We start from the raw sequence: 21,901 nt of genomic DNA on the forward strand, positions 1-21,901 counted from the left end.
GGGCACAAAGCTACTATTGACCCAAGTACAGAAAGCTAATTGTGAAAATGAGTTGCATCTTGGAGAACTTGCCACAGTTCTTCTGCAGACTTTGGTTGTCTCACTTGCTTCTGTCTCTCCAGATAATCCCAGACAGCCTCAATGTTGTTGAGATCAGGGACTTCGAGGCATTACCATTAGTTACAGAACCCCTTGATCTTCTTTTGGCTGAAGATAGTTCTTTATGACCTTGGATGTGTGTTAAGGGTCATTGTCCTGCTTCAAAATGAAGTTGGAAAGATTAAGACACTTCCTGATGTTACTGTGTGATGGATGAGAATCTGCTTACACATCTCAGCCTCACTGTTGACTGCAGACACTCATCCATCCAGTGCTCTCCAGCTCTTCTACAAACTGCCTCTTCCTTGAGCCAAAAATACAAAAATTTAATTATCAGTCCAGAGCACTTGCTGCCATTGTTCAGCACCCCAGTCCTTGTGTTTGTGTGTGTAGGTGGGTCTCTTGACTGTTTCTACTTTGGAGGAATAGCTTTTTGGTAGCATCTCTTCCATGCAGACCTCTTCCAATAAGACTTCTCCAGACTGTAGAGGGGTGTACTTGGGTTCTAGAAGTTTCTATCAGTTCAGAGTCAATAGCAGTGCTGGACTTCTTCCGATTTAGAAAGGATGACAGTTTGATGTATCTCGTCTGCTGTAATCCATTTCAGTTGGCTGACCACTGCATTTCTGGTCCTCAACCTTACCCGTTTCTTTGTGCTACTTGGACAGTACATCTTAAAACTCCTGTCTGTCACAAAATTTCTGCTTGGGAAAGATCTTGCTGATGCAGGATGACCACCTTGCTCACTCTTTCCTTAGTGTAAGAATTACAGTTTGAAGATTAAACTGTCATATCGGCCACATCCTTACCTTTTAGTTTGGTTGTCCTTCGCCCAGTTTGATTCCTTCTATACCAGTTTCTATTTCAATTAATCGGTTTAGTTCACTCAACACATTATGTCATTGATCATTATCACCTGTTTGTTACTTGTTTAATTATTCACTGAGTTATATATCTACAAAATAACTAAGCTTTTATTTGAAAATAATTACTTTGTTAAAACAATTCACTAACATTTAATATTTTGGAAAATGAATGTTTGGAAATATAAAATTTGCTCCCTTCTATTGACACTAATGCAGAAGTCAAAAATAAACAACTAAAACAAAATTAATACAAAATATCTAGGGTGTTTAAGATGTTTGCACAGTACTGTATATTTTTTATTGGCAGGAAACTAACACGAGCAGGAAAGCTTGATATGATAGTTCACGAAACATGGGAGAACAAGCAGATACAACTAGAAAGAGAATGGTAAATTCACCCTTTATGGCACAGGTTTGTAGTACTTTGTTTAGCACTCTTGATACAGTCCAAAGAATGAGATTACTAATAGTAAAAGAGATTATTATAGCATTATAGTGTGCCAAGAACCTGGCATGATACCTGCCCTCCTCATTGCTATTCAAGGAACCTGGGACAATACAATAATCAAATCAGCCACAGCTTACACAAGTCCAGATTGCCTACAAGGATAGACAGGGGCGGATTTGAAACATCACATTTAAGGAGAATCAACTTATGGCCGACATCCAACAACATACTCCCAGTCCAAGAGACAGATGGTATGAATGGAAAGAGAACAAAAGATCCAGGAACAGCTGATAACTTAAATATACATACAATGCTGGAGAAACTCAGCAGGTCAACCAGCATTTATGGAAAGGAATAACGAGTTGATGTTTTGGGCCGAGACCCTTCCATGGATGCTGCTTGACCAGTTTTGAGTTTCTTCAGCATTTTGTGTGTCACTCTAGATTTCCAACATCTGCAGAATCTTTTGCGTTTATAACTGCAAAAAGCACAGATCTTTCCACTATGAAAGGCACCATTCTGCTGATACATAGAGAGCTTATCTAGGCAGTTAAAGTCCAATGCAGCAACAAGCATTCCAAGGACAATGACAAAAAAACAAATGCTGGAAGAACCCAATCAGTTAAGCAGCATCTGTGGAAAGAGAAACCAGTCAGGACTGGATAAAGAAATGAGGATGTGGAAGTGCATTTTGATCAGAAAGGGAGGAGATCTTCAAGGTAGGCATATCTAGAAAAATTGCAGTGAATTCACAGTAATAAAAAACAAATGGAAGTAAAGGTTCTGAAACCAGAAAAAAAAACTGAAATGCTAGAAGAACTCAGCCAGTCAAGCAGAACCAGAGAAGGGGTTGCTGATCCAAAACTTGACTGGTTTCTCCATCCACAAATATTGCTTGACCGGTTCTGTTCTTCCAGCACCTTCCTTTCTTTTTGTTTCAAATTATAATATCTGTGATTTCATTTGTTTTCACAGCATACTATCCACCACAATTCCAGCGCTGCACCAGTCCATCTAGGGGTTGGTAACAATTATTTCAACAACTGAAAAGCCAGGGTTACTGAGCACTAAAAACCCCTTCAGCGCCAAAACATAATGAAATACTTTTATCAAACAAAGAATGTCATAACTATGAGAACATTCATGAAAGGAGGCAAGCCTGAATGTGGTAATTCAAGGAAAAATTATTGCAAGGATCCTGCTCAATCACTACTTCTCAGTGGGGGAAAAAAGTTCTTCCCAGAATCATAATACAGGTGTCCTCTACTTTTCGAACGTTCGCTTTACGAAACCTCACAGTCACCGTTACAAAAGACCTACAATAGTACCCTGTTTTCACTTTCAGAAGGTGTTTTCACTGTTACGAAAAAAAATCAGCACGCGCCCCGAGCAGCCGCTCTCCCCTGGATTCTCACCGGCATGGCTTAAACATGTGCCTGTGAGCAGCCGTTTGCAAGATGAGTTCTAAGGTATCGGAAAAGCCTGAAAGAGCTCGTAAGGGTGTTACATTTAGCGTAAAACTAGACATAATTAAGCGTTTTGATTGTGGTGAACGAAGTAAGGACAACGTGAGTTTGTCTTGTGGAAGCTGACGAACATGTTGAAGAGTTTTTGGGTTCCCATGACCAAGAACTGACAGATGAAGAGCTGATGCAATTGGAAGAAAAAAGGATAACATTGAAACTGAATGAGTAATGATAAAGTACAACTTCAATTTTGAAAGGGTACGTCGGTTTAGGGGATATTTTCAGGATGATTTGAGTCCTTACAAAGAACTGTGTGATAGAAAAATGCGCAAGGCTCAGCAGTCAAGCAAGCCTTCCACATCAGACGACGAACCTCGACATCGAGGCAGGCAGAGATAGAAGATGAGCTACCTGCTCTAATGGAAACAGACGATGACGAGATGACACCCCAGTGTCCCACCACCCCAAACCCCAGGCCACGGACAGATACCGATTCACGGAGAACGCAACGGTAGCCTGGAGGCACCCAGCTCATCTTTAAGAAAAAAGCCAAAATAAACATGCTAATTAATTAGGTGCCACCGACACATAGTTGTCAGCCCAATTCAGAGATGACGCAATCGGAAATCTGCACTGATCTGGGCCGACAATTACGTGCCGGGCAGCACCTAATTAATTAGCATGGTTATTTAGGCTTTTTTCAAGACGTGTTGTGTGCCTCCCGGCTACCGCTGGACCCCTGCATGCTTTGCAGCAATGTATCACTCGGTTGTCTGGAGGATGGGGGCCACTGCACCACCCAAACTCTGACTCAGCCTAACACACCATCCTCAGTGTGCTCGGTGCTGTCATCCCAATTCCTGTAAGTGATACTACACTGTACATACATTATTTCTACTTTATATAGGCTGTGTATTTTTACCTGTTATTTGGTATGATTTGGCAGCTTCATAGCTTAAAGGTTCTGGAGAGCACTTGCGCCATGTTTTTGCCAACAGCGCTTGCGTGAGATTTTCCGCCAACGGCGCTTGCGTGAGATTTTTGCTACGGAGAACAGTTCAGTAATGATTGTGGAAAAGTATTTCTACTTTATATAGGCTGTATATTTATCATATCATTCCTGGTTTTACTATATGTTACTGCTATTTAAGGTTTTATGTGTTATTTGGCATGATTTGGTAGGTTATTTTTGGGTCTGCGAACGCTCACAAAATGTTCCCATATAAATAAATGGTAATTGCTTCTTCGCTTTACGACATTTCGGCTTATGAACCGTTTCATAGGAACGCTCTACCTTCCAATGGCGGGGGAAAACCTGGTTTAGTTTTCTCTAAAAGCCAAAGAAAAACATGAAGTAAGAATCGCTGTACAGAATTTTTCTCAACTTCACAAAACGTTTGACTATCAAATGAAGGGATGTAGAGGTCCTCAAATCCATCTGCTCCACAAGGTCATGAAAACCATGATCCTAAGGAACGTGTCCACAATATACCAACTGATGTCTATGTGGACTTTAGAAAGGAAGTTCAACTGACTCATTGTAAATATGCAATTGTCCTTTGATCTTTATTCTGAAATGTCCTTTCATTTTTAGCATATAAAATGTGTAGTGTCAGGTCATGCAGGCCTTTTCCCTCTGAAAAGGGTCTCAATATGACACCTGCTCTGTCTCATTAATCAAATAAAGAGACCGCTTCATATCTACCGGTATTCTCTCTGGTGACTTTGTTCACGTGACAAGGATGACACTTGGGTGCAAAGTAACACAAAGAGACACAGGAATACAGATCCATGATTTCTTGAAAGTGACATCACAGGTAGAAAAGATTGTAAAGAGAGCTTTGGCACATTCATCTTCATCAATCAGGGCACTGAGTACAGCGGTTGGATATTACATTGAAGCTGTACAAGAGGTTGGCAAGGCCAAATTTAGAGTTTCGTGTACAGGTCTGGCGACCAACCTACAGAAAAGACATCAATAAGCTTGGAAAAGTGCAGGAAAATTTGCAAAGATATTTCCAGGACTTGAGGAATAGAGTTACAGAAATAGGTCAAATAGTCATACTTTATTAATCCTGGGGGAAATTGGTTTTCGTTACAGTTGCTCCATAAATAATAAATAGTAATAGAACCATAAATAGTTAAATAGTAATATGTAAAATTATGCCAGTAAATTATGAAATAAGTCCAGGACCAGCCTATTGGCTCAGGACGTCTGACCCTCCAAGGGAGGAGTTGTAAAGTTTGATGGCCACGGGCAGGAATGACTTCCTATGATGCTCTGTGCTGCATCTCGGTGGAATGAGTCTCTGGCTGAATGTACTCCTGTGCCCAACCAGTACATTATGTAGTGGATGGGAAACATTGACCAAGATGGCATGCAACTTAGACAGCATCCTCTTTTCAGACACCACCGTCAGAGAGTCCAGTTCCATCCCCACAACATCACTGGCCTTATGAATGAGTTTGTTGATTCTGTTGGTGTCTGCCACTCTCAGCCTGCTGCCCCAGCATACAACAGCAAACATGATAGCACTGGCCACCACAGACTCGTAGAACATCCTCAGCATCGTCCAGCAGATGTTAAAGGACCTCAGTCTCCTCAGGAAATAGAGACGGCTCTGACCCTTCTTGTAGACAGCCTCAGTCAGTGTTCTTTGACCAGCCCAGTTTATTGTCAATTCGTATCCCCAGGTATTTGTAATCCTCCACCATGTCCACACTGACCCCCTGGATGGAAACAGGGGTCACCAGTACCTTAGCTCTCCTCAGGTCTACCACCAGCTCCTTAGCCTTTTTCACATTAAGCTGCAGATAATTCTGCTCACAGCATGTGACAAAGTTTCCTACTGTAGCCCTGTATTCCGCCTCATCTCCCTTGCTGATGCATCCAACTATGGCAGAGTCATCCCAAAACTTCTGAAGATGACAAGACTCTGTGCAGTAGTTGAAGTCCAAGGTGTAAATGGTGAAGAGAAAGGCAAGGATTTTATTCCCTAGAGCATAGGAGAATCAGGGGAGATTTCATTGAAGTATACAACATTATAAGGGTATACCGAAGATTAGGTAAATGTCTACAAGCTTTTTTTTCTCTATCATTTGGGTGAGACTAAAACTAAAGGTCATAGGTTTAAGGCAAAAGGTAAAATATCTAAGGGAATATGAGGGGGAACTACTTCACTCCTAAGGTGCAGCAAATGTGGAACGAGTTGCCAGCAGAAGATGTGGGTTCAATAGTAACATGTAAGTTTGGAGAGGTACATGGATGAGAGTGTTATGAAGGGCAATGGTCCACATGCAGATAGAACAGACCACGCAGAAATCCACACCAGCACAGGCTAGATGGACTAGACCAGTGGTCCCCAAACTCTGGGCCATGGACTGATACAATACCGCGAAGCATGCAGCGGTGGCCGGGACGCACCCAGCACAACTTTAAGAAAAAAGCCGAAATAAACAAGCTAATTAATTAGGTGTCACCCGGTATGTAAATGTCAGCCTAGATCAGAGGCGGCACGTAATTAATTAGCTTGTTTATTTCGGCTTTTTTTCTTAAAGATGTTCTGGGTGCAGCCTGGCTACCACTGCACCATTGCATTCTTCGCGGCAATGTATCGGTCTGGGTTGGGGACCACTGGACCAGAGGACCTGCTTGTTCTTTGACTCTACAAACTTTTGTAAAAAGAACAGAATGATGGATACTTGGAATGCATGCACACTTTTCTAGCGGTGGAGGCAAGCACAATAGATATGTTTAAGTCTTATGCAATTGATGTGCAGAAAATTGAAGCATATGAATATTATGTAAGCAGAAGGGATTAGTTTAGCCTGGGGCAAAGTCATGGACCGAAGGGCCTTTTCCTGTGTTGTAATGCTTAAAGTTCTATGAGCACAAAAATCTGCAGATGAAAATTCAAATTCATTTTTCAACACAAACTGCCCCAAGAAGCTACAATTATTTTCAAGCAGGAAACAAACAAAGATAATTTTACTCCTGAGCTAAATTTTGACCATCAGCACAATAGAAGATTTAACTTTCAATTAAGCAACACAAAGTGGTTAGGAGTAAACATAAACCTGTAGTTCCATAAGGATGAAAAGCAATTGCTTGTCTACGGTTATTGAAAAAGTCATCACTTTAAACCACCAGGCCAAAGTGACTGAAGGCAGCACAATCATTACTCTGATCTGCAAAAGGTTGCAAATAAGCCCAATGATTACATTCATGAATAAAATCTGAACATGTTTACAACTGCTTGAGAATCACAAGCTACGAATAAAAGTGATAGAATTGGCTAGAGCAGAAGTGTGCAAAAGGAATCATTTTAATTTCACCAACATCTTGGACTTTTGCATTGAAGGTGATTTTGCCCACTGTAGCACAGTTAAAATAAAAACCTGAAACAGTCATCAATGTCCAACCCAGGTGAGTGCCTACCATAACTCTGTTAAGAATGGAGAAATATAATACAATCAAAAGGCAGATGGCCAAGGAACAAGTAAGGTTGGATGGAATTAGTTAATACTAAAAAGCTGGGAATACAGATGGATTCTTGTCACCTTCAGAAGTTTTCAGATGACTCTGCCATAGTTGGATGCATCAGCAAGGGAGATGAGGCTGAGTACAGGGCTACGGTAGGAAACTTTGTCACATGGTGCGAGCAGAATTATCTGCAGCTTAATGTGAAAAAGACTAAGGAGCTGGTGGTAGACCTGAGGAGAGCTAAGGTACCGGTGACCCCTGTTTCCATCCAGGGGGTCAGTGTGGACATGGTGGAGGATTACAAATACCTGGGGATACGAATTGACAATAAACTGGACTGGTCAAAGAACACTGAGGTTGTCTACAAGAAGGGTCAGAGCCATCTCTATTTCCTGAGGAGACTGAGGTCCTTTAACATCTGCCGGACGATGCTGAGGATGTTCTACGAGTCTGTGGTGGCCAGTGCCATCATGTTTGCTGTTGTGTGTTGGGGCAGCAGGCTGAGCGTGGCAAACACCAACAGAATCAACAAACTCATTCATAAGGCCAGTGATGTTGTGGGGATGGAACTGGACTCTCTCACAGTTGTGTCTGAAAAGAGGATGCTGTCCAAGTTGCATGCCATCTTGGACAATGTCTCCTATCCACTACATAATGTACTAGTTGGGCACAGGAGTACATTCAGCCAGAGACTCATTCCACCGACATGCAACACAGAGCGTCATAGGAAGTCATTCCTGCCTGTGGCCATCAAACTTTACAACTCTTCCCTTGGAGGGTCAGACATCCTGAGCCACTAGGCTGGTCCTGGACTTATTTCCTGGCATAATTTACATATTACTATTTAATTATTTATGGTTTTATTACTATTATTTATGGTGCAACTGTAACGAAAACCAATTTCCGCTGGGATCAATAAAGTATGACTATAAAGCATAGTCCCTCTTCAGTTCTATCCATCCATACTCATCATAATTAGCAAGCACACAATTGGTTGTAATTGAGTGTAGGGATAAAGGAAGCACCTGGGGAATTTCAAATATAGAAACATTTAGTAAGCAATATTGCTTCCAGTGATATTAACATCTCAAATGCCTGTTTGAAAATGGCCATTTCTAATATTTGCAATGCTAATAACTCTGCTCTAAATGAACAACGATCACCCCAGCTTAAAAGAAATCAATATACGAGTAAAATCCTTAAGTAAACTAGATTAAATTCAAATACAATTAACAAAACTACAAAAACAGTATGACACACAACTTTATCAGCAAGATGGAACCATGTTCTTTGGTTGCATGGATGCAACTGCAATTTTCCTCAAAGAAGTCATCATTTAGTGCAAGTGCATTTAGTCCAAGTGCAAGGACAAGGATAGTTATATTTTGCAATAAATAATATTCCTGCTTTTAATGAAGAGGAATAAGAGTGGAGATGATATACAAACGTTTGTAGAATTGACCATTACATCTGCTTCAACAACCGATGCTGATACCAGACATGCACGTATCTAGCAAAAGGAGGTAAGTGAACACAATTAAATCTGTACAACATAACTTTAAGCCAAGATTGCCATATTATCAACATTAGGAGGCATTTTCAAACATAACAGCCTCTCTTTCTACCTATCCTGCTGTGCATTTCTAGTGTGATTTGCTTTAGTGTAGTGACTTATGGATGGTTGGAACATCTTGCAATTAAATTATTATTGCTATCCTCATTAAAATAGATACAGAAGCAGCCACAAGGCTTTCTTGAAATTCAAATACCAAACATTGATCAAAAAGCAAAATAATTCAGATGCAATAAAAAGTTTACAAAACACCCAACAATTCAACTTGTATCTATGGAGAGAGGGGCAATAATGCACATCAGAGTAGTAGTAGCAGCATTATAGAGACCTGCACTTGACCCTGACTTGGGCTGCAGTCTGTGTGTAGTTTCTATGTTCTCCTCTGACCACATACTCCAGGTACTCAAGATTCCTCCCAAACCCAAAGATGGGCAGGTAGGTGACTAGTTGCTATAAATTGTTGCTTTAAGTAACAGAAGATTAACAAAGGAAAATTAGTGGACAATTGTGAACAAGTTTTAGTGCTACAAGAGGGATTGTACTTCCTGGAATCAATGACCTTCACCTGTTGTTGTAGCATGTACCTTAGAATATTCATCAACTTGTTTCATTTTCTATGAATTGTGCCTGACCATCTGAGCATTTCCAGTTTCTGTGCACGTTAACGTTAATTTCCAAGGAAGTGTACTGCATACACCCATTGGATCAAGGGATACTTCAAGCATGGCAAACGCCATCTTAAGGAAATTGAGATGGTCAAAAAAATAGACAACCTTGCACTTACCAATCTGAGACACAAGTTGCTGCAAGGTCAAAAAAGGTTAAGAGCAGAGAGTGTAAGTGTTGGACCAAGAAAAACACAAGAGAACGCAGATGATGGAATCTGGAGTAACAACTTGCTAGAGGAAGTCAGCAAGATGAGCGGCATCTGCTGGGAGGAGGAACTGCTTATGTTACGAGTTGAAACACGGCATCAGGACTTCTGGTGTCCTGACACGTTCTTGGGAAGTACATTAATGAGAAAAAAATTTTGTAAGGATTTTATAAGGGCGTGAGATATTCTTTGCAGGTAGGGAGTCTCTAACGGCGGTTTTTGGCATCGCTAAGGATTAATGAGGGGAAACTCCAAAACGCGCGCGGTGGGCAAATTCAGGATCCCACCGACCACGCGAGCGTGCGCGCGTGCACGCGGGGCGGGGGCGGGAAGGAGGCCGACGCCATTTTGTGGCGTTAAAGCGAGACTACTGCAGGAAGAAAAGCGGGAGTCCAGTGACCACCTTCTCGCCTGGAATAAACATACTGCGGTAAATTACATGCGTACAAATGCAGGACTCACACATAAACTTCTCAAGAAGTGTTTTTAAAAAATCGTCATTTAAATTCACAACCACACGTGGAAATCGCGTGCCAGCTACAGCATCGCATGCGCAAAGATCGCATTTTAACCAAAAATAAGCGAAATATATTTTGAAACTGTCATTTCCATTCACGGCCGTATTACCTGATTTACTTTAAGCGCTATGCCAGTTAAAGATAAAACGCGTCAGCTCGAGTGCTAGGAGAGCCAGGCTGGCGGGTAGTGATTGACAGCGCTATTAACCTATCATATTGTGCATTGGCGGCAACTCAGCCAATCAGCGAATAAGATGAGGAAATATAAACCAGTATCAAAGGCGCCCCCAACTAGGGATTATTTGTAGCGATCACGTCAGAGCGACATCAAATGCTATACTTGTACATAGTTCTCAATAACTCAGCTGTGAGCTTTAATGATAGATGAGAATCACCATGAAAAATCCCCGATCACACTAACCTCCATAGCGACCGTCCATTGTGATCCCGCTTCAGTCAGAAACGTTCGGGCCTCAATGACGTCGGAAGAGCCGGGGAGGGCGGGATACGTGAGGCGCGCGCCGGTGGACGAGTCACGTGAACCGCGGCCGGGTTGGGCGGATCACGTGCCATCGTAGGCTGGTTCTGCCTGTTTTTCCAGGGTGGCCGATGCGCTCCTCGACTTTAAATTGACTGTGACTACTATCACACCCAACGGGGTGTTGTTCAAAGCAGCTGGCTTTGACAAACACAGATAAATTAAAGTCATCCCAGCACAAACAAGAGAAGAAGGTGCAGATGCTGGAAATCCAAGCAAGGAAAAGAGGATGGTGTCTAAGTTGCATGCCATCTTGGTCAATGTCTCCCATCAACTACATAATGTACTGGGTGGGCACAGGAGTACATTCAGCCAGAGACTCATTTCTCCAAGATACAGCACAGAGCATCATAGGATGTCATCCCTGCCTGTAGCCATCAAACTTTACAACTCCTCCCTTGGAGGGTCAGACACCCTGTGCCGATAGGCTGGTCCTGGACTTACTTCATAATTTACATATTACTATTTAACTATTTATGGTTCTATGACTATTTATTATTTATGGTGCAACTGTAACGAAAACCAATTTCCTCCTGGGATCAATAAAGTATGACAATGACTATAACACACACAAAATGCTGCCTGGCCTGCTGAGTTCCCCCCATTTTGTGTGTGATAAATTAAGTGCATTTTTTGCCTGAGACCATGAACTGTTTAATCAAAACACCTTAGGCAATCAGAATCAGGGTTAATATCATTGGCATTTGTCATGAAATTTGATAACCTTGTAGCAGCAGTACAATGCAATACATGATAATAGAGAGAAAAAAACTGAATTAGAGTAAATATATAATAGCTAAATAAGTAGTGCAAAAATAGGAAATAGAAAAAGTGAGGTAGAGTTCATGCGTTCAATGCCCATTTAGAAATCAGATGGCAGGGGGAAGAAACTTTTCCTGAATCGCTGAGAATCAGAATCAGGTTTATTATCACCGGCATGTGTTGTGAAATTTGATAACTTAGCAGCAGCAATTCAATGCAATACATAATATAGAAGAAACAAGTAATAATAAGTAAATCAATTACAGTATACGTATATTGACTAGATTAAAAATCGTGCAAAAAACAAATAATATATATTTAAAAAGTGAGGTAGTGTTCACAGGGTCAATGTCCATTTAAGAATCAGATGGCAGAAGGGAAGAAGCTGTTCTTGAATCGCTGAGTGCATGCCTTCAGGCTTCTGTACCTCCTTCCTGATGGTAACAGTGAGAAACCCTGGGCGCTGGAGGTCCTTAATAATGGACGCTGCCTTTCTGAGATACCCCTCCATAAAGATGTCCTGGGTACTTTGTAGGCTAGTACCCAAGATGGAGCTGACTAAATTTACAACCCTCTGCAGCTTCTTTCGGTCCTGTGCAGTAGCCCCCTCCCCATACCAGACAGTGATGCAGCCTGTCAGAATGCTCTCCATGGTACATCTATAGAAGTTTTTAAGTGTATTTGTTGACATGCCAAATCTTTCCAAACTCCTAATGAAGTATAGTCGCTGTCTTGCCTTCTTTATAACTGCATTGATATGTTGGGGCCAGGTTAGATCCTCAGAGATCTTGACACCCAGGAACTTGAAGCTGCTCACTCTCTCCACTTCTGATCCCTTTATGAGGATTAGTATGTGCTCCTTTGTCTTACCCTTCCTAAAGTCCACAATCAGCTTTCGTCTTACTGACGTTGAGTGCCAGGTTGTTGCTGCGACACTAGTTGGCATATCTCACTCCTGTACGCCCTCTCGTCACCACCTGAGATTCTACTAACAATGGTTGTATCATCAGCAAATTTATAGATGGTATTTGAGCTATGCCTAGCCACACAGTCATGGGTATAGAGAGAGTAGAACAGTGGGCTAAGCACACACTCCTGAGGTGCACCAGTATTGATCGTCAGCGAGGAGGAGATGTTATCACCAATCCACACAGATTGTGGTTTTCCTGTTAGGAAGTCGAGGATCGAATTGCAGAGGGAGGTACAGAGGCCCAGGTTCTGTAACTTCTCAATCAGGATTGTGAGAATGATGGTATTAAATGCTGGGCTATAGTCGATGAACAGCATCCTGACATAGGTGTTTGTATTGTCCAGCTGGTATAAGGCTGTGTGAAGAGCCATTGAGATTGCATTTGTTGTTGACCTATTGTGGTGAAAGGCAAATTGCAATGGGTTCAGGTCCTTGCTGAGGCAGGAGTTCAGTCTAGTCACGACCAACCTCTCAAAGCATTTCTCACTGTAGATATGAGTGCCACCAGGCAATAGTCATTAAGGCAGCCCACATTATTCTTCTTAGGCGCTGGTATAATTGTTGCCTTTTTGAAGCAAGTGGGAACTTCCACCCATAACAGTGAGAGGTTGAAAATGTCCTTGAATACTCCTGCCAGTTGGTTGGCACAGGTATTCAGAGCCTTACCAGGTACTCCATCGGAACCTTCCACCTTCAGAATTCTGTACCCCTTTCCTAATGGCAGCAATGAGAAGAGGGCATGTCCTGGGAGGTGGTGGTTCCACCACCTTGCTAAGGCACTGACCTGGAAACTATGGAGGCTAGAACCCATGATGGAGCTGACTAGTTTGACAACTCTGCAGCTTACTTTGATCCTCCATTGCGCAACCCCCCCCCCCGTACCAGATGGTAACACAACCAGTTAGAATGCTCTCCAAGGTACATCTGTAGAAATTTGTGAGAGTTTTTGGTAACATACCAAATTTCCTCAAACTCTTAATGAAATACGGCTGCTATCTTGCCTTCTTTATAGCTGCATCAATATGTTGTGTCCAGATTAGGTCCTCAGAGATATTGACACCCAGGAACTTGAAATTTCTCACTCCTCTATGAGGACTGATGTGTGTTCCCTTTCCCTCGTCTTACCCTTTCTGAAGTCCAAAATCAGTTCTTTGGTCTTACTGACATCGAGTGCAAGGTTGTTGCTGCGACTCTATTCAACTAGATGGTATATCTCACTCCTGTACTCCCTCTCCTCAACATCTGAGATTCTGCCAACAATGATTGTATTGTCAGCAAATTTATAGATAGCGTTTGAGCTGTAACTAGCAACACAGTCATGGATGGAGAGAGAGTAGAGCTAAACACGTATCCCTGAGGTATGCCAGTATTGATTGTCAGTGAGGTGGAGAAGTTACTTCCAATCTCCATTGATCGTGGCCTTCCAGTTAGGAAGTTGAGGGTCCAGTTGCAGAGGGAAGTACAGAGGCCCGGTTTCTGGAGCCTCTTGATCAGAATGATGGTGCTAAACGCTGATTGTAGTCAATAAACAGCATCCTGACATAGGTATTTGTGTTGTACAGGTGATCCAAGACCACATGGACAGCCAATTGGATCACTGTAGACCTACTGAGATGGTGTCCGGCATAGAGCTATTGTGGTGATAGGCAAATTTCAATAAGTCTAGGTCCTTGCTGAGACAGGAGTTGATTCTAGCCATAACTGACCTCTCAAAGCACTTCATCACCATACATGAGAGTGCTACTGGACAATAGTAGTTAAGGCAGCTCATCCTGCTCTTCTTGCACACTGGTATAATCATTGCCCTTTTGAAGCAGGTGGGAACTTCCAACTGTAGTAATGAGAGATCGAAAATGTCTTTGAACACCCTGCCAGTTGGTTGGTACAGGTTTTCAGAGCCTTAACAGGTATTCCATAGGGACCTGTTGCCTTGGAAGGTTCAAAGGTTCAAAAGTTCAATTTAATGTCAGAGAAATGTATACAATATACATCCTGAAATGCTTTAACTCAAGTGTTGTAACTCAGTGAAATCCCACCGGAATTAGGGTGGTGAAACACACCAGCAATTGTTCAAAGGTTCATCATCTTGAAAGACAGCCTGACATCGGCTTCCGAAACAGAGATTACAGGGTCACTGGGTACTGCAGTGATCCTCATAGCAGTAGTTTTATTCTCCTTTTCAAAGTGAGCATAACAGATACTGAGCTTGTCTGGGAGTGAACCCTCATTGCCATTCACCATGTTGGGTTTCACTTGGTAGGAATCAATGGCTTGTAAACCCTGCCAGAGTTGACATGCTTCCAATGTCACCTCCAACCTGGCTTGGTGTTGTTCCTTTCCTCTTGAAAAATAGCCCTCCACAAGTCATACCTGGTTTTCTTATACAGACCTGGGTTGCCAGACTTGAACGCCACAGCTCATCAACCAAGTATGTAAAATCTGTACCAAATTCATGCTCAGGTATATCAACTTTGACTGGTGCACACCAGTTTTTTTTAAATAAACCGCCTGTTATTTTGAACATCAACTCGATGTGCCCCTTTCAGTTTGCTACTAAAGTGTGCAATAAAGAATTAAAGTAACAGGCCACCAGGTATCCCAGACTTACACTTGCAGTCTAAATAAAGATGTTCCTTCACCCTGGGTTTTGGTCTTTCTATTGGGGAGGTAACTGCATCCTTTTATTAATATTATTTAGAGAGACAGCACAATACTCAGCCTTCCCAGTTGTTAGCCCTAAATAGAGTAAACCAATTTTCAAATATGCAAACTAATTGTGTTTTTTTTAACTTGGAAGGAAAGTTTCTTAAATGTCCTTAATGTATCTGCCTCTACCACTACCCCTGGCAGACCCCACCAGTCTCTGTGTAAAACACTTACCTCTGGCAATCTCACAATACCTCCCTTCAATCACTTTATAATTATGGACAAAAATGAGTCCAAGCAAAGACCCAAAGTACCAGCTATACTCTTCTCTCCGCAGATGCTGTCTGACCAGCTGAGCTCCTCCAGTATTCAGTGTGGATTTACAAATCAAGATGGCGTGGAACTTAGAGGGGAACCTGCAGGTGGTGCTCCCCATCCATCTGCCACCCTTGCTGGCAGGAGTCATGGATTTGGGAGGTGCTGTTAGGACAGCCTGGTAAGTGACTACAGTGTATTTTGCAGATGGTACAGCGGGCAGGAGTACATGATAAAGTAAAGGCTTAGCATGGTGGATGGAGTGTCCAATCAAGCAAATATGGGGAAGGGGCTGAGAGCAGACATGCCATAAATGGTGGAGGGGTGCAATCAGAAAATACTAGAGACACTCAGCAAAAGTACTGAAGACAGAGAAAGAAATATGTTTTATGTTGGAAGGTTAATCGTGTGGCACGGTGGTCAGTATAGAGGTAATTAGGAGAAAAACATGGGGAACCAGGAAGTGAAGGGAAAAGAAACATCAATACAATATTTAGAGGAGGCCACCTGACTTGTAGGAAGTGATCAGAGTCACCATATGAAGGTGAGGGAGTGGTGGTAACTGACAGGAAAGGTAACAGAATGCTCCTGTTCAGGACAAATGTAGAAACATAGAAAACCTACAGCGCAATACAGGCCCTCGGCCCACAAATTTGTGCGAACATGTCCCTACCTTAGAAATTACTAGGCTTACCCACAGCCCTCTATTTTTCTAAGCTCCATGTACCTATCCAAAAGTCTCTTAAAAGACCCTATTGTTTTCACCTCCACCACCGTTGCCGCCTCCACACACTCACCACTCTCTGCTTAAAAAACTTACCCCTGACATCTCTTCTGTACCTACTCCCCAGCATCTTAAACCTGTGTCTTCTTGTGTTAGCCATTTCAGCCCTGGGAAAAAGCCTCTGACTATCCACATGATCAATGCCTCTCATCATCTCATACACCTCTATCAGGTCACCTCTCATCCTCCGTTGCTCCAAGGAGAAAAGGCTGAGTTCACTCAACCTATTCTCATAAGGCATGCTCCCCAATCCAGGCAACATCCTTGTAAATCTCCTCTGCATCCTTTCTATGGCTTCCACATCCTTCCTGTAGTGAGGCGACCAGAACTGAGCACAGTACTCCAAGTGGGGTCTGACGAGGGTCCTATATAGCTGCAACATTACCTCTCGGTTCCTAAATTCAATTCCATGATTGATGAAGGCCAATACACTGTATGCTTTCTTAACCACAGAGTCAACCTGCGCAGCTGCTTTGAGCGTCCTATTGACTCGGACCCCAAGATCCCTCTGACCCTCCAGGAGCAGGGAAGGGCAATAAATGATGATAAGAGGCGCAGATCGACTGGACAGCCAAAGACTTTGCCCCAGGATGGAAATGGCTGATATAAGGGTGTATTTTTAAGGTAATACACACAAAATGCTGGAGGAACTCAGCAGGCCAGGCAGCATCTATGGAAAAGAGCAAACAGTTCACATTTCAAGCTGAGACCCTTCATCAGGACTGGAAAGGAAGGTCTTAGGAGGAAAGAATAGGAGGGATAGCAAAGGCTCTGACAGGAAAACCCCAAAGCATTCCACAAATATAAAAACCCCAAGGCATTCCACAAGTATATGAAGGGCAAGGGGATAAGATGTGAGAGAATAGGACTAATCAAGTGTGACAGCAGAAAAGTGTGTATGGAACCAGGAGAGATAGCAGAGATACTTAATGAATACTTTGCTTCAGTATTCACTACGGAAAAGGATCTTGGCGATTGTAGGGATGACTTACAGCAGATTGAAAAGATTGAGCATGTAGATATTAAGACAGAGGATGTGCTGAAGGTTTTGGAAAGCATCAAGTTGGATAAGTCTCTGGGACCGGACGAGATGTACCCCAGGCTACTGTGGGAGGCGAGGGAGGAAATTGCTGAGCTTCTGGTAATGATCTCTGCATCATCAATGGGGATGGGAGAGGTTCCAGAGGATTGGAAGGTTGCAGATGTTGTTCCCTTATTCAAGAAAGGGAGTAGAGATAGCCCAGTTCATTATAGACCAGTGAGTTTTACTTCAGTAGCTGGTAAGTTGATGGAAAAAATCCTGAGAGGCAGGATTTATGAGCATTTGAAGAGGCATAATATGATTAGGAATATTCAGCATGGTTTTGTCAAAGGCAGGTCATGCCTTACAAGCCTGATTTAATTTTTTGAGGATGTGACTAAACACATTGATGAAGGTAGAGCAGTGATGTAGTATATATGGATTTCAGCAAGGCATTTGATAAGGTACCCCATGCAAGGCTTATTGAGAAAGTGAGGAGGCATGGGATCCAAGGGGACCTTGCTTTGTGGATCCAGAATTGGTTAGCTCACAGAAGGCAAAAAGTGGTTGTAGGTGGGTCATATTCTGCATGGAGGTTGGTGAATGCATTAGCAGAGTATGTATATGATACTATATACTACTTTGAGATTCCTTTCATTGTAGGAATTTCCAGGTTAAAAAAACAAATACGATAGAATTTTATAAAATATGGTACTATAAATAAACAGGCAAAGACTGACAACTGACCAATGTGCAAAAGAAGACAAACTGTACAAATAAAAATAATTCTGAAAACGTGTAGCAAAGAGTCTTTGTAACTGAGCCTATAGGTTGTAGAATCAGTTCAGCGTTGTGGTGAGTGAAGTTATTCAGACCTGCTTAGGAGCCTGATGCTGATACGTGATACCCGTGATACTCGCTCCCCAGCAAGAAAGTGCTCATCCCTACCATCTCAAGGGCCACTAGAGATGCATAATAAATACTAACTCTGCCAGAATTACCTAGGTTCTCTCACCACCGCCCCCATGATAAAAATAGAAAGATGTAATCAGTGAATCACCGGCAGTGGTGTTTCACATCACAACCATTTTATCTGGTGTTCCTGCAAGGGTTTATCCTTGTTCTGTTCGGTTTGTCTTTGATCACAAACTGTGAGCCTTAGCCACAAACAACCATCATCATGCAGATATGTGTACAAAACTCAATTCACAACACTGTGGTGACATTTTGACCCCAAAATGAGCTTCAGGAAACATATCCATGCCATCACAAAGAATGTCAATTTCCATCTTTTTAGTTACCTAACTCTACCACAGCCTTGGTTTAGTTGCTACTTGAAACCTACATTGTGACTATGTGCTTAGTCCCCTGTTGTATTCATTTTATACTTATGACTGTGATGCTCCAATGCCATATTTAAGATTGCTAATGACTCCGATGTCGTTGGCCAAATCAAAGGTGGAAAGAGGATGGCACTGATGAAGCATGGCAACGTGTTGCAGGCAGCTTACAAAACTTCTAAGCTACTTTTACTGCAATCTGCAGCCTGTAATTTCCCCTTAAGTAATGTAATTTTGAATTGTCTTAACACACTAGCAATTTCATGATCTTCTGAAGGACTTAACAGGCTTAACTCTCAAGTCCACAAGTTTGGCAGCTTTAAGCTGATGAAAGCACATCACCATGGCTGTAAGAAAGGGAGGGCTCCAAGCCAGGCTAAAAAAAACACCAAGCTGTGAAATTTCCTATACTCAGGCTCTTGTTAGTAAATGTACCATTCACTGGAGAACAAGAATGAGAACCCAGAGGGAAATGAGGTATTGCTGCATTCTCTGCTTCATGGAGACATGTCTCTCTCCAGACAAGACGGATATGTTAGTGAGACCCAAGGGTTTCTCAGTACACACGATGGACTGGACTGCTGATTTGGAGAAGGCAAAAGGTGGGGATCTATGTTTCATGATTAACATTTTGTGGTGATCCCAATGCAGTGGTGTTGTCATGCTGTTGCCCTCCCACCCTCCCGCCCAATCTGGAACATCCAACAATTAAGTGTTGACTGTTCTATTTACAAGAGAGTTCTCCTCTGTGATCCTGTCTGTAGTTTACATACCACCAAAGGCAGATGTTAAGTAGGCACTTGAAGTATTGAGTGTCATGACCAGCAAACAAGAAGCAGCCTACCCTGAAGCCTTTCAATTTATTGTTGGGGACTCCAATCAAGTTTGTTTGAAGAAATCTCTGCCTAATTATCATCAATTTATTACCTACAGCACCAGGAGCCCCTACACACTTCACTATTGCTATACTATGATTAGGAATGCCTACCATTCCATGCCTAGACTGCATTCTGGGAAATCTGATCACTTGGTTGTCCTCCTCCTATCTGCATACAGGCAGAGGGTAAAGAGCAAGGCTCTAGAGGCAAGGACTACAGAGAGGTGGCCATGGGAGGCAGAGGAGCGGCTATGGGATATCTCAAGTTGCTGGACAGGGCCATGTACAAGGACTCATCAGAGGATCTGAACGAATACACCACGGTTGTCACAGATTTTATATAAACAATCAGAGATGGGTGTGTCTCCGCAAAATCATTCAGACTCTTCTGCAACCGGAAGCCCTGGCTGAACCCTGAGATCCGCAACCTGCTCAAGTCCAGATCAATGGCATTCGTGTCTGGTGGCCAAGTAAAATGCACCTCTCATATGTGATGTGGCAATTTTGGACCAAATTTGAATCACTGAAGGTTGTTCAACAGCTGTGACAGGGCTTGAATATTATCACCTCCTACCAAGTGAATCCAAATGACATAGGTGACAAACAACAGGAATTCTGCAGATGCTGGAAATTCAAGCAACACACATCAAAGTTGCTGGTGAACGCAGCAGGCCAGGCAGCATCTCTAGGAAGAGATGCAGTCGACGTTTCAGTCCTGACGAAGGGTCTCGGCCTGAAACGTCGACTGCACCTCTTCCTAGAGATGCTGCCTGGCCTGCTGCGTTCACCAGCAACTTTGATGTGTGTTGCGTGACATAGGTGACAACAAGGCTTTGCTCCCAGGTGAGCTCAGTGCCTTTTATGCTTGCTTCGACCATCGAAACACGGAAGCCCCTTCCCAAACCCTCCCACAGCCCTGCCCTTCATGACCATATGGATTTCAGTCTCCGAGGCTGACGTGAGGGCACCCTTCAGGACAGTGAACCCATGGAAATCATCTGGCCTGGACAGGGTATTTGGCTGAGTGCTAAAGACCTGTCCTAATCTGGCTGGAATGTTCACTGATATGTTTAACCCCTCGCTGCAGCAGTCTGAGGTACCCACCTGCTTCAAGCAGGCTTCACAATGGAAGCAAGTTACCCCTGATCTCAGGGCAGTGTTCAATACTAATAGAGTGGATTGTGCCTAATAAGGCCATTGGTTAAGTGAGGCAGCTACTTATTTAGGGCAACTCCTAAAGAAGAAAAACTAATTGAGAAAATAGTAGGGATTCCCTTTGTTTATTTGGGACACTATACTGCTTAAGTGGGGCAGGAGACTGTTTCTAACTCGTATCAGGTATGTGGACCTGTGTGGCTGTTAGACACAAAAGCAGTGATTTTTGTCAATGATAGTTGGTGCAAAATAAGCAGTAAGAGAATTCAGAACTACTTTACTCACTGCAGTTTCAATCTTTCAGGCAGGCAGAAGCTAGAAATGGCCGGGAAAATGAAACTAATTCATTATCATCATAGAAACTGAAGAATTTGAAGGTATCGACAATCATGTTACAATGAAAATGAAGATTTGGAGGACATAGTGGTCAAAAACATTGCATGAAGGCAGTCTATTATGTGCACTAGGTGCTTGTACAGAATTTTGTTCATTTGTAGTCAATCAAAAGAACGCATGAGTTGACTGGGGTGACCCCAAACAGTCCTTCCAGGTGAGGCAACACTTCACCTGTGAGTCTACTGGGGTGATATACTGCGTCCGGTGCTCCCGATGTGGCCTTTTATATATTGGCGAGACCCGACGCAGACTGGGAGACCGCTTTGCTGAACACCTACGCTCTGTCCGCCAGAGAAAGCAGGATCTCCCAGTGGCCACACATTTTAATTCCACATCCCATTCCCATTCTGACATGTCTATCCACGGCCTCCTCTACTGTAAAGGTGAAGCCACACTCAGGTTGGAGGAACAACACCTTATATTCCGTCTGGGTAGCCTCCAACCTGATGGCATGAACATCCACTTCTCTAACTTCCGCTAAGGCCCCACCTCCCCCTCGTACCCCATCTGTTACTTATTTTTATGCACACATTCTTTCTCTCACTCTCCTTTTTCTCCCTCTGTCCCTCTGAATATACCTCTTGCCCATCCTCTGGGTCCCACTCCCCCCTCCTTGTCTTTCTTCCTGGGCCTCCGGTCCCATGATCCTCTCGTATCCCCTTTTGCCTATCACCTGTCCAGCTCTTGGCTCTATCCCTCTCCCTCCTGTCTTCTCCTATCATTTTGGATCTCCCCCTCCCCCTCCCCCTCCAACTTTCAAATCCCTTACT

The 21,901-nt window shown here is 42.9% G+C and overlaps 1 protein-coding gene across 5 annotated transcripts in view; it reads right to left on the reverse strand.

Annotated features, from left to right (window-relative positions):
• The window catches only part of LOC140191026 (A-kinase anchor protein 8-like), a 31,274-nt gene extending 20,427 nt beyond the window's left edge, over positions 1-10,847 (reverse strand). For 4 of the 5 annotated variants that reach the window (XM_072248070.1, XM_072248069.1, XM_072248068.1 and 1 more), the window contains exon 1: positions 10,749-10,847. In XM_072248070.1, coding sequence (XP_072104171.1) covers positions 10,749-10,767 — 19 coding nt within the window. In that variant the 5' untranslated portion in view covers positions 10,768-10,847. The remainder of the gene's footprint in view (positions 1-10,748) is intronic. The other variant, XM_072248071.1, reaches the window with a different exon arrangement.
• Positions 10,848-21,901: the final 11,054 nt, after the last annotated feature.

Source organism: Mobula birostris, chromosome 32 (assembly GCF_030028105.1).
Source record: "Mobula birostris isolate sMobBir1 chromosome 32, sMobBir1.hap1, whole genome shotgun sequence".
Classification (NCBI taxonomy): Eukaryota; Metazoa; Chordata; class Chondrichthyes; order Myliobatiformes; family Myliobatidae; genus Mobula; species Mobula birostris.